The sequence below is a fragment of the Schistocerca gregaria genome, chromosome 7 (assembly GCF_023897955.1).
Source record: "Schistocerca gregaria isolate iqSchGreg1 chromosome 7, iqSchGreg1.2, whole genome shotgun sequence".
NCBI classification, from domain to species: domain Eukaryota; kingdom Metazoa; phylum Arthropoda; class Insecta; order Orthoptera; family Acrididae; genus Schistocerca; species Schistocerca gregaria.
In genome coordinates this window covers 427,044,942-427,057,122 of record NC_064926.1, presented here as the reverse complement: position 1 = coordinate 427,057,122, position 12,181 = coordinate 427,044,942, and the positions used below count along the sequence as shown (strand labels likewise).

At 43.6% G+C, this 12,181-nt stretch overlaps 1 protein-coding gene across 1 annotated transcript in view; it reads left to right on the top strand.

Moving 5' to 3' along the window:
* LOC126282040 (bumetanide-sensitive sodium-(potassium)-chloride cotransporter) overlaps positions 1-12,181 on the top strand; it is a 308,227-nt gene that overhangs the window by 211,860 nt on the left and 84,186 nt on the right. The window contains exon 6 of the mRNA XM_049981454.1: positions 3,485-3,599. Within this exon, the coding sequence (XP_049837411.1) occupies positions 3,485-3,599 (115 nt within the window). The remainder of the gene's footprint in view (positions 1-3,484; positions 3,600-12,181) is intronic.

Below are 12,181 nucleotides of genomic sequence, written 5' to 3'. Positions count from 1 at the left end.
GCTCCATGATCCGTCACTTTGTGGATGTCCTGTCACAGTCGCTGCTTCCGCCATGGTGAATCGCGTGGACGTCATTATGCATGCAGACCGCCGCATCACGGGTCGTCGGTTGGTTCTACAGCTATAAGTGAGCACTGGAAGTGCATGTGCTGTGACTGAGTCTCTCGGATATTAAATGTTTGTTTAAGATGGTTTCCTCGAATGCCCACAACAGATAACGAAATTCAAAGAAAGACCATTTCATCTGAACAGCTGGAGTTACTTGAGGCCAATGGAGAGGTGCTTCTGTCGCGGATCGTTACAGTTGACCATCCCTGGATGCGTCACTAGCAGGAGAAAAAAGGCAGTCACTGCAGTGGCACCTGCTCCGTAGTCACCAAAAGAAAGTAATGACGTCATTTTTGGGATTGTCATGGTGTCATTCTCGTGGATGTGTTGCCAAAAAAAGGTCAACCGTTAATTCAGAGGTCTATGCGAAGACTGAACAAACTCAACAAACGTGTTCGATCTGACAACAATCCAAACGAAATCTTGCTCTCACACGGCTGTGGACTCCCATACTCAAGTCTCAGATCCCAGAAACACGTTGCCAAATTGTGCTAGACATCATTATCTCACCCACTCTATAGTCCACATCTGGCGTCCACGGACTTCAGTTCTTTTTTTTTTTTTTCCACCCAAGTATTCTCTGCGTGGGACTCAATTTGAAAATGATGTGAGCGGAGTTCACTGCTACGGGCACGCAAAAAGAGCTTTTACAGACAGGGAATACATGATTCAAGGAATAGAGTATGGCGGGAGCTACGTAGAAAAACAGTACATATAAAAATACGTTAATTGAATTTTTTCACTAGAGTCTAATTTTTAAGGATAAATATGTTCCGATGAAAAATTTGGGGGAATTATTTATAGAACGTACTTCATACAAACGGATAGACTCAATCGAAAATTATGAAATGGCTAGAATATGAGCTTTCCAGGGAGCTGACACAGAAAACTCTTTCAATAAGTTTTATATTATCCACTGTAAATAGTTGGTGAAAGCAATGATTGGTGAAAGCCTGCGACTGTATGAACAATGGTTTTGCTCTTCATGAAAGTATTTGATTTCTTACGACGCGTTTGGGAAAGAATGCCCATAATCAAGGGCGTTTTTTCTTGTATTATGACATTTTACACATACGTCATATCAAACGAAAGAATGACCTGAAAATGCAAATTTTCACACATCCCGTCGTGAAGAAAATAAAGGATTATCGTGAATGCCAACAAACGTTATTTCATAACGAATGTAACCAATACAAATTGTACTGATCAGCTTGGTGAAACGTCCAATCCTATCGATTTGGGATCGAGACTGAGAGACTACTTACTCGGATTGTTTGTAAGGGGATTACCAGTTCCAGCATTTGCTTTACATCCTAGAAACCTGGGTCGGAACCGGAGATTGTCAGTGCTTCTGAATGGTTTGATATGGCCAGCCACGGATTCCTCTCTGTACCAAACTTATCCTCTCAGACTAGCAGTGGCAAACTATGTCCTCAAATATTCGCGGGATGTATTCCAATCTCTTTCTTCATTCACTCCTTTCCTCGTCGATTCTGAGGAGAACCTCCTCACTTCTTACCTCATCAGTCCACCTAATTTTCAACATTCTTATGTACCACCACATCTCAAATGCTTCGATTCCCTTGCGTTCCGGTTTTCCCACTGTCCATGTTTCACTTTTCACTGCCATTCAATAATATGCTCCAAACTTACATTCTAGGAAATTTATTCCTCAAATCAGGACTTTTGTTTGGTACGAATAGACTTCTCTTGGCGAGGAATGCCATTTTCGCCGGTACTAGTCTGCTTTCTGTGCCATCCTTGCTCCGATCTCCGACCATCTTGGGTTGTTTTACTGCCTAGGAAGCAGAATTCCTTAACTTCGTCTACTTCCAGATCCCCAATTCTGATGTTACGTTTCTCGCTGTTCTCATTTTTACTGCTTTTCTTCATTTCCGTTTTCCTTCGATTTACTCTCAGTCCATGTTCTTCAATCATTAGACTGTTCATACCATTCAAGAGATCCTGTAATTCTTCTTCACTTTCACAGAGGATAGGAATGTCATCAGCGAATCTTAACGTTGATATCCTTTCGCAATCAGTTTTAGTACCACTCTTGTATCTTTCTTTTATTTCCGTCACTGTTCCTTCCATGTTTACATTGCATAGTAGAGTCGAAGGACTACATCTCTATCTTCCACCCTTTTTAATCCGAGCACTTCGTGCTTGGTCTTCCAGTGTTATTCCTCCCTCTTGGCCATTGTAGATATTGTATATTACCCGTTTTTCCCCATAGTTTACCGCTATTTTCTCTTCGAACATCTCGTACCATTTCACGTTGTGGAACGCTTTTTGCAGGTCGACAAATACTATCAACGTTTATGTAATCTGTAGAAAGCTGCGTAGGTCGCAAGGTAGTAAGTCATTAACTGCGTAAAAAATGGCGTTATTGGTTCAAAATGACGTGTTCCGGCGTTTGCCATTATCAGATAATCTCCAAAAACAGAAAATTATGTACAACTATACACGAAATAAAAAATAATAATAATAAAAGTGATCAGAGAATTTGGCATCAAATCTGAATTAGCAAACCGCAAACAGACACCAAACAAAAAGTAAAGTTTCAGGGTGAAATATAGAAGGCATTAAATATAAAAACAGGTGTAACACAAGATGCTGGCCTGTCTCCACTCCTCTTTAACTGCGTACTAGAGAAAGTAGTAAGAGAATGGAAACAAAAGCTGAAAGAAGAGAAGCTATCACCTACCAGACTGGGAACTTAAAAACAAAAGTATTCAAATTCACTGTTTAGCATTTGCGGATGATTTTGCCATTCTTTCTGAAAACCTAACAAATGCTGGAATACAAATCAATCTCTTAGAATAAATAGACAACAAAGAAGGTATAAGAACATCTGTAGAAAAGCAAAATTTATGACAAATATAAAAAATTTGTCACATTTATATTTTCTTAATTAAGTATTTTCGATAAGTATCGTACTACCGACAATGCGCTTTCAGTAGGTACTTCAGAAGTTTATAAAAATACTTACGTGTAGCCTTTATTTAATTTTTCGAACAAGTTTGCAAACGAAATCTGTCATTGTCAGCGACCATTGACTGAAATATGGGACTGACATTAGCACATCAGTAATATATATCAATGTCTGATAATTAAGCAGTCTCCGAAAATATCAGTAACTATTAAACAGAAGTTGAAACTGTCTGCCAACGGATTTTTTTACTACTCAGATAGTGATCTCTTCAGAAGTGCCGCGCTGGACAATTTCTTTTCATATTAATGATTTTCTGTTGTCCTCCAGTTGTCCGTTTCATTTTTCCGTACTGACTCTGTGATCGTTGCCGTATTTTGAATTTCCTGCACGATAGCGCCCATGGTCTGTTTCTCGTCTGTCTACTTGTTTTCTTCTGCGCAGGCGCAAAACTTCCTCGTCGCTATAATTCTGGCTGCCATGGTCGACTTCATCGTTGGCATCTCGATGGGCCCACGCTCGGACGTCGAGAAGGCCCAGGGATTCGTTGGTCTAAGTAGTAAGTATGTGCTCAATCATCAAACCTCTCAGCGTACGGTCCTATCGTTTCACACTTGCCCGGCTGCCGTGTAAACGGCGCCAGTACTCGGTTGTCGGGATGTGCACTGCCTGAACGGGGTGTTCAAAAAGTCTCTCCGCGTGGAATATTGGGAGAGTCCACTTGGAGGGAAGTAACGCAGGCAGGCGAACAGTCATACGGCACGCGTGGCTAACAATCTTATTGCACTGCGGAGAGACTTTCTGAACACCCAGTACTTCTTGCCCGGCGCCCGTTTAACGGCACACGATTGCCTTGCTGGTGCTGTGGGAAGCCGGCAGCCCCCCACTGGCATAACCGGCAAACCGAGGCAACAAATGGAACAGGGGGTATGGCCATTGCTAGCGTTCATGTTTGGCGATATTTGACTTAAGTGATCTTTCGTGTGAAATTATGTTTGTAGTTAACTATTTTTATCCTGATGGATAGTGAAACATTTTAGTAATCAACATTACTTAAAAGGAAATCATGCAAACCAGTTCCAATTCAGTCCGAACTGATTGGTGCCTTGAAGCAAAAGCCAGATCACCAGACATAGTTTCTCAATGGGATAATTCCGTAATTAGACGGTTTCGACGACTATGAAGTAGCGAAATTCCAGATGAGATTATAACAAATCGTTTCTGAAATAAAAATCCCAAAAATCCGGTAAATGCATGTGTGGGTGTTTGTCGTAGCCATGGACAACATTCAGCATAGGGTAGCCACCACAATACCGTACAGTCCCGTTACTAAGACTCCGCAGAGACATTTTTTCACATGCTCAAATGGTTCAAATGGCTCTGAGCACTATGGGATTAACATCTGAGGTCATCAGTCCCCCAGACTTAGAACTACTTAAACCTAACTGACCTAAAGACATCACACACATCCATGCCCGAGGCAGGATTCGAACCTGCGACCGTAGCAGCAGCGCGGTTCCGGACTGTAGCGCCTAGAACCGTTCAGTCACAGCGGCCAGCTTTACACATGTCCCGCTGACTCAGATCACTAAGCTACTTCATCACTTAATTCATTCAGTTTCTAAATTAAATATTTCAAGTTCTTTCGTAAAAGTCGCTTTGCATTTACGATTTTTGTCTGTGACAATGTTATATTTTAATGCAAACGTCTTTGCTCCTTATTATGTTTGAAATGTATAATATTACACGGAAGCGGCGAAGAAACTAGTTTAGGCATGCATATTCAAATACAGAGATATGTAAAGAAGCAGAATACGGCGCTGCGTTCAGCAACGCCTATATAAGACAACAAGTGTCTGACAAAGTTGTTAGATAGGTTACTGCTGCTACAGTGGCAGATTATCAAGATTTAAGTGAGTTTGAACGTGGTGTTGCAGTCAGCGCACGAGCGGTGGGTCACAGCATCCCCGAGGTAGCGATCAAGTGGGGATTTTCCCGTGCGACCACTTCACGAGTGTACCTTGATTATCAGGACTCCGGACAAACATCAAATCTCCGGCATCGCTGCGGCCGGAAAAAGATCCTGCAAGAGCGTGACCAACGACGACTGAAGAGAATCGTTCAACGTGACACAAGTGCAACCCTTCCGCAAATTGTGGCAGATTTCAGTGCTGGGCCATCAACAAGTATCAACGTGCGAACCATTCAACGATACATCATAGATATGGGCTTTCGGAGCCGAAGGTCTACTTGCGTACCCTTGACGACTGCACGACACAAACTTTATGCCTCGACAGGGCCTGTCAACACCGAAATTGGACAGTTGACGACTAGAAACAGTGCCTGGTCGGACGAGTCTCGTTTCAAATTGTACCGAGTGGATGGACGTGTACGGGTAGGGAGACAGCCTTTCCAAGCTGGTAGAGGCTCTGTGTAATGGTGTGGAGCGTGTGCAAATTGAGAGATATGGGACCCCCTGATACGTCTAGAAACGACTCAGACAAGTGACACGTACGTAAACATACGTAAGCATCGTGTCTGATCACCTGCATCCATTCGTGTCCATTGTGCATTCCAACGGATTTGGGCAATTCCAGCAGGACAATGCGATATCCCACACGTCCAGAACTGCTACAGAGTGGCTGTTCTGAGTTTAAACACTTCCGCTAGCCTCCAGACTCCCTAGACATGAACGTTCTTGAGCATATCTGGGATGCCTTGCAACGTGCTGTTACGGATTTATGGACAGTCCTGTAGGATTCATGGTGTCAGTTCCCTCCAGCACTACTTCGGACAGTAGTCCAGTCCATGCCACGTCCTGTTGCGCCACTTATGCGTGCTCGCGCGACACTACATGATATTAGACAGGTGTATCACTTTTTTGGCTCTTCATTGTAAGACATTAAAGTCCTTTGAAGCAAGAATAGAAATAAGAATTAAATTTTTCATTTTTCCTGGCTGCGACTACTGATATACACTGAAGAGCCAAAGAAATTGGAGCCGTGCAGCCGGCACGGTTGCATGGGCGCCGGACACGTGTTAATCTGTCATGAGAGTCTATGTCTCATCTGTCGTCACTCCTTGGGAGCGCGCTGTGGGTTCACATGTTCATACGAACAATAAGAACTCTTCTCTTTTCCCAATCTGACCATGAATAATTTTTACATCTGCTGTATACTAACAAAGTATGTCGTTTGAACACTAAATCGGGACTGGTGTGTCAAATAACCGAGTGTTCACTCTGGTCCGTTCGAATAGTGTGCGAAAGTAATCAAGATTCACAAGAACTAGTAGGTGGATTAGACTACCTTTTCTAGCTATGAATTATAAACAAACAAAAAGCAGGCTAAAATAATGAGGAACTTAGCAAATGAGAATAACATTGCTAAAAGTCAAATTTTGTAAAACAAAACCAAAGAAGTAAGTTCAAAGAGACAATTCAGTCGTGGCTGCAGTAATTGCAAGCACGGCTCAGTTCTCTCAATAACAAAACCGCAGTTGCTGTACCAGTGCCACAGAGTTTGGGAGTGGAGTGGAATGACTTTGAAAGAAGTAATTTCCTTATAAAGGAAGCAACTTAGCGTCATTATGGCGGAGGTAAGAGAGATTAGCGCGGATGTAGGAAGCACATTCCCAACAAGTGCAATATATTTGTCTTTCACAGCAGTTATTCGAAACAAAGTTTTTCTCAGGCTTAGTTGGTAGAGCAGTTGCTTATGAAATGCGAAGGTTCCGAGCTCGAGTCTCGGTCTGGCCCACAGTTTCAACCTGCCAGGAAGTTTCATATCAGCGCACAACTCCGCTGCAGAGTGAAAATTTCATTCTGGAAACATCCCCCAGGCTGTGGCAAAGCCATGTCTTCGCAATATCCTTCCTTCCACGAGTGCTAGTTCTGCAAGTTTCGCAGGAGAACTTCTGCGAAGTTTGGAAGGTAGGAGACGAGGTACTGGCGGAAGTAAAGTTGTGAGGACGTGTCGTGCGTCGTGCTTGGGTAGCGCAGTTGGTAGAGCACTTCCCCACGAAGGGCAAACGTCCCAACTTTGAGTCTCGGTCCGGCTCACTGTTTTAATCTGGCAGGAAGTTTCACATTACACTTAATTTCCTAAATATCTGCAGGTGGTAAAATTCAGGAATATGGTCTCCTAATTTGTACCAATGGGTATAAAAGTTGTGCCACCCTTACAAACTATGTCGCTGAACTTGAAGGTATGCACTACTCTAAGGAACTATTTCATCTTTTAGTTGTTACAGCACTCTTTTCAGCCATTACAATATAACTTTCTGACTCTTTTTTCCGCCCCCGAACACGTTCCATGGATCCACATTCTGCATTTTACTGCATGTACTCATTTTTTCCATTACATCTTTCTCTTAAGACTCACAGCACAATTCCTCACTTTTTGTAATATTTTTGTATGGTGAATTCCGGGTAGAGTTTCCAAAACATTTCATTTTCACAAGTGAAGCTCTAAGTCTAGATCTTATCTCCTTTGCTTCGGTTAACTTTTTTTCTCGTCATCACATATGATTCTTAAGTTTTGCTTGGAGATTTCACCGTTTCCCTCGGATTCGGCGGTATTTCTTGGATGGACACCTTTAGCCCATCTTTTGCCTATCATGGGTTGTTCTGCGTTAAAATTATGGGGAAATCCGTTTCATTCTGCAATGTCGAAAGCAAGTTTTCTTACGTCCGACATGGATAAAGTGAACATCATTTCTTCAAATGTATGAATGTGCTCTTCTAGTTTGTTTTCAACTTCGTTGTAAAACATTTTACTGCGGAAAAATACTTTGCATTTCTACTTTTATTTTCAGCACGGCTTAGGTACATTTTGTATTTGCACACATTCATGTAATCCATAATGCCCATTTAGATATACTGTCAGAGTTAAATGTTATTCATTTGTGCTCCACTTTCCACAATGTCTTTCTAGTGCCATACTGTAATACAAAATAATTATTTAGTTAATAATTTAGGATAAACAAACATTAAAAATTTGTTCTCTTCCTTTCTAAACATTACATTGCACTATTAATGCTAAACACAGTTTTTTTAAAGCTCACTGTATGACAAAGTTCTTAATTTGCACCAGTACAACGTCAGAAACTTACAGCGGTTTATTATAGGTAGCGTCGCCATTTTCTCTTTGTCAGTTTGCTACAAACGAACCACAAGGTATTGAAAGATAAGGTTAATTTATTTATATTCACCTGAAAATGACACATCATGTTAGCACTTTTTTACAACAGTTTTTTTCTCCATGATGTAGGTGCAAGTCTGTTGTTTGAAATGGGTCACTGATGCAGTTTGGTATCCTTCTGCCTGTTGCCTGTCCCTCTCAGACGGTCACCTGCTGATTTGGGGTCCGTGGACTGTAAAGACGTAGGACTTCTTCTCTCGACCGATGTTTCGCAGCCTCGTTTATAAATTCATTTAATGGCAAAAGGGCAGTGAAAAGTATGCAGAACATGATGGGCAGTAAACATGACAACAATTGGCATATGCACTAACAGAAAAAAATCGCAACACCAAGAAGGAGTTGTGCGACGTAATTGAAAGTTGGTAGGCGTGTTTCTACAGCTGAAAGATGATGTCTCTTCAGATTTAGCACCAGTCGCATAAGAGCGACGCTGGTAGCACCGCTACGAGGTTGCATATCAGGTTTGCCTTAAAAACGCTCTGTAACGATAGCGAGCGATAGATAACTTTGTGATTGGACGTGATGAGATGATGTTAGTCCAGAATGCTTTTAAAGCAATAGAGACGTCATTATCAACACCTCACTGAGTTTGAACGAAGCCGGCTGCTGTGGCCGAGCGGTTCTAGGCGCTTCAGACCGGAACCGCGCTGCTGCTACGGTCGCAGGTTCGAATCCTACCTTAGGCATGGATGTGTGTGATATCCTTAGGTTAGTTAGGTTTAAGTAGTTCGAAGTCTAAGGGACTGATGAACTCACCTGTTAAGTCCCATAGTGCTCAGAGCCATTTGAACCATTTTCAACCAAGTTTGAACGAGGTCGTGTAATAAGACTACGAGAAGCTGGATGTTCCTTCTGCAATACTGCAGAAAGACTTGGTAGGCATGTTGCCACTGTACATAGTTGCTGGCAGCGCTGGTCACGTGGCACTACCGAGAGAGATGTATCGCTGTGGCGCATCGTACTGCATCTGCAGCGGCAATTTGAACAGTTACGTTCTGTTGCGTGCACTCCACTGACCCAAAACCACAGCCACTTGGTACTTCAGTGGTGTCAAGCGAGAGGTCATTGGAGGGCAAGGTGGAGGTTGATGTATTTTCTGATGAAAGCTGGTTCTGCCTTGGTGCCAGTGATGGCTGTGTGTTGGTTAGGAAGAGACCAGCCTGTAGCCGACCTGTCCACGTGCTAGACGCACGGGACCTACACCTGTAGTTATGGTCTGGGATGTGATTTCGTATAACGGCAGAAGCGCTCTCGTGGTTCTCCCATGCACCTTTCTTTCTTTCTTTCGCTACTGACTTCATCCCACATTGGGCACAGGCTGGCAGGGTTAAGGATGGATTTGGCATGGTTAAGGGGTGGCTGGATGCCCTTCCTGCTGCCACCCCATACCCCCCAGGACGCAAAGAGAAAGAGTGTACCCCAGCTGTCTGCCTCTAGTGTCAATCGTGAAATAGTGTGAATGTGTTTCAAAGGTTTGCGAGTCGTGTAACTGAGGCAGGACATGGGGACCAGCACAGTATTCACCCAGTAATATGTGGGAAACCGCCTAAAAACCACATCCAGGCTGGCCAGCACACCGGCCGCCGTCGTTAATCCCCTGGGCGTATTCGACCCGGGCCGGCGCGCCTGCCTGAGTCCAGGGAGCAACGCTTAAGCGCTCTCTGCTATCCTGGCGGGTGCGGTTCTCCCATGCACCATGAATGCAAAATTATACCTCAGTCTGACGTTTTAACCTTCTGTGCTGCCAACGTGATCAGCACTCCAGGAGGTGTTTTCCAGTAGATAACGCTCGCCCACATACCGCTGTTATGACGCACCATTGTCCACAGTGTGTCAACATGTTGCCTTGACATACTCGATCAACAGATCTGTCTTCAATGAAATGATAGTTAAATCAAGACCCTAAGCTGTCGACAGGCGTTGATGGACATCAACGGGGTCAGTTGAAAATGTGTGCCCCGGGATCTCCTGCTTACATGGTAGACGTACCGTGACACCTGTCCAAGTTCCTCCTTTATCCGTTCACTCGTTTTTTTTTATTACAGACCAGTTAAGGTGCTTTTTTTTAAATGAAAAATGATCGTATGGCGTCAGTGGACGGGAGTTCCCAGGCGGAAGTCCGGCCGCCAAGTGCAAGTCTTATTGAGTGCGACGCCACATTGAGCGACTTGCGCGTCGACAGTGGTGATGAAATGATGATGACAGAACAACACCCAGCCCCTGAGGGGAATCCATCTGAGCCACCGAGGGCGCAGAGGATAGCACGACTGCAGTGATTTATCCCTTGCACGCTCCCCGTGAGACCCACATTCCCAACTTAATGTTCACACACTACATTCGTAGTGCCCCTGTCCATTACACACATTACTCGTGGCAGACAATATCACCGAGTCCCGTAAGAATTCGGGCAATGCGTGTGCATCCAGCACAGAAGAATAAGGTCAGTGTCCTGTTGGCCTTAACTATATGACGATGGTATTTGTAGTTTCGGACATGTCCGAAAGAACAGATACCATCTTCATATAGATCTGTCTTCAGTCGGGCACATATGCAACGGGTCCTGGAACCCCATCTCACAAACTGACATCTGGAACCTGTGCAACATAATGCATTCACGTTTGCATGCTTACATTGAAGATTCTGGCGGCTACACCGGTTATTAATGTATCACTATTTCACATTTGCAATGGCCTTTCTCGCGCTTACATTAACCTGTGAATTTGCAATGTTAATCAGTTACATATGTCAACTAGACAAATGTACTCCCAAAAATTCATTACTCTACATTAATTATTTTTTTGGTCAGTGTATATTGCAGGTAAACACACACATGTGAGGTATCTCTAGCGTGCACTTACAAATCTGATAGTGATCATGTCAATCGGTTGTACTTTTATCTATCGGTTGGATTATAATTCACTTTTTTTTCAGTAAAAGCAGTCAGTGGGAGCAATCGAATGAAAAGATTCGACACCGTTGTAGCTTTGTGTATTGACTGAATTACTCATTCTTTCTTTTCAAGTGAAAACACCCAGTAATTTTTCTGTCGGTTCAACCGTGTACTCATTCTTTTAACTGAAACCGCTCTTGACTGTTTCAGCTTACGGAGTTATCCATTCATTCTTCTGAGTGAAACCAGCCAGCAATTGTCCGCCCCCGGTAGCTGAGTGGTAAACAAAACATCATCATCATCCATAACGTGTTCGGTCAGAGGGTTAACTGCCCTCTGTAATAAAAAAACTGAGTTAATCAATCAACAACGAACTTAAACGGATGTCTTACGACGTACGCTCCGGGCAGATGCAACGGTCAAAAGCGAACAAAATGAGGTTCTTTTTTTTAAAAAAAAAAAAGTCAGTGCGACAGAATGTCAATCCTAAGGAACCGGGTTCGATTCCCGGCCGGGTCGGAGACTTTCTCCTCTAAGGGACTGGGTGTTGTGTTGTCCTAATCATCATCATTTCATCCCCATCGACGCGCAAGGCAGTTCTCCTCCTTACACGAGGCATCACAACAAAGTTTCACCAGGCAACGCCGGTCAACTGCTGTTTGTGTATGAGAAATCGGTTAGAAACTTTCCTCATGTCAGCACGTTGTAGGTGTCGCCACCGGCGCCAACCTTGTTTGAATGCTATGAAAAGCTAATAATTTGCATATCACAGCATCTTCTTCCGGTCGGTTAAATTTCGCGTCTGTAGCACGTCATCTTCGTGGTACAGCAATTATAATGGCCAGTAGTGTACTTTCTTGTGCTAATTTCTCGTCCTAAGGCAAGGTGGCTTCGTGCAATTGCACTCAGATTTAAGTGATGGAACAATCGACTGGCCGGCCTGTGTGGCCGAGCGGTTATAGACGCTTCAGACTGGAACCGCGCGACCGCTACGGTCGCAGGTTCGCATCCTGCCTCGGGCATGGATGTGTGTGATGTCCTTAGGTTAGT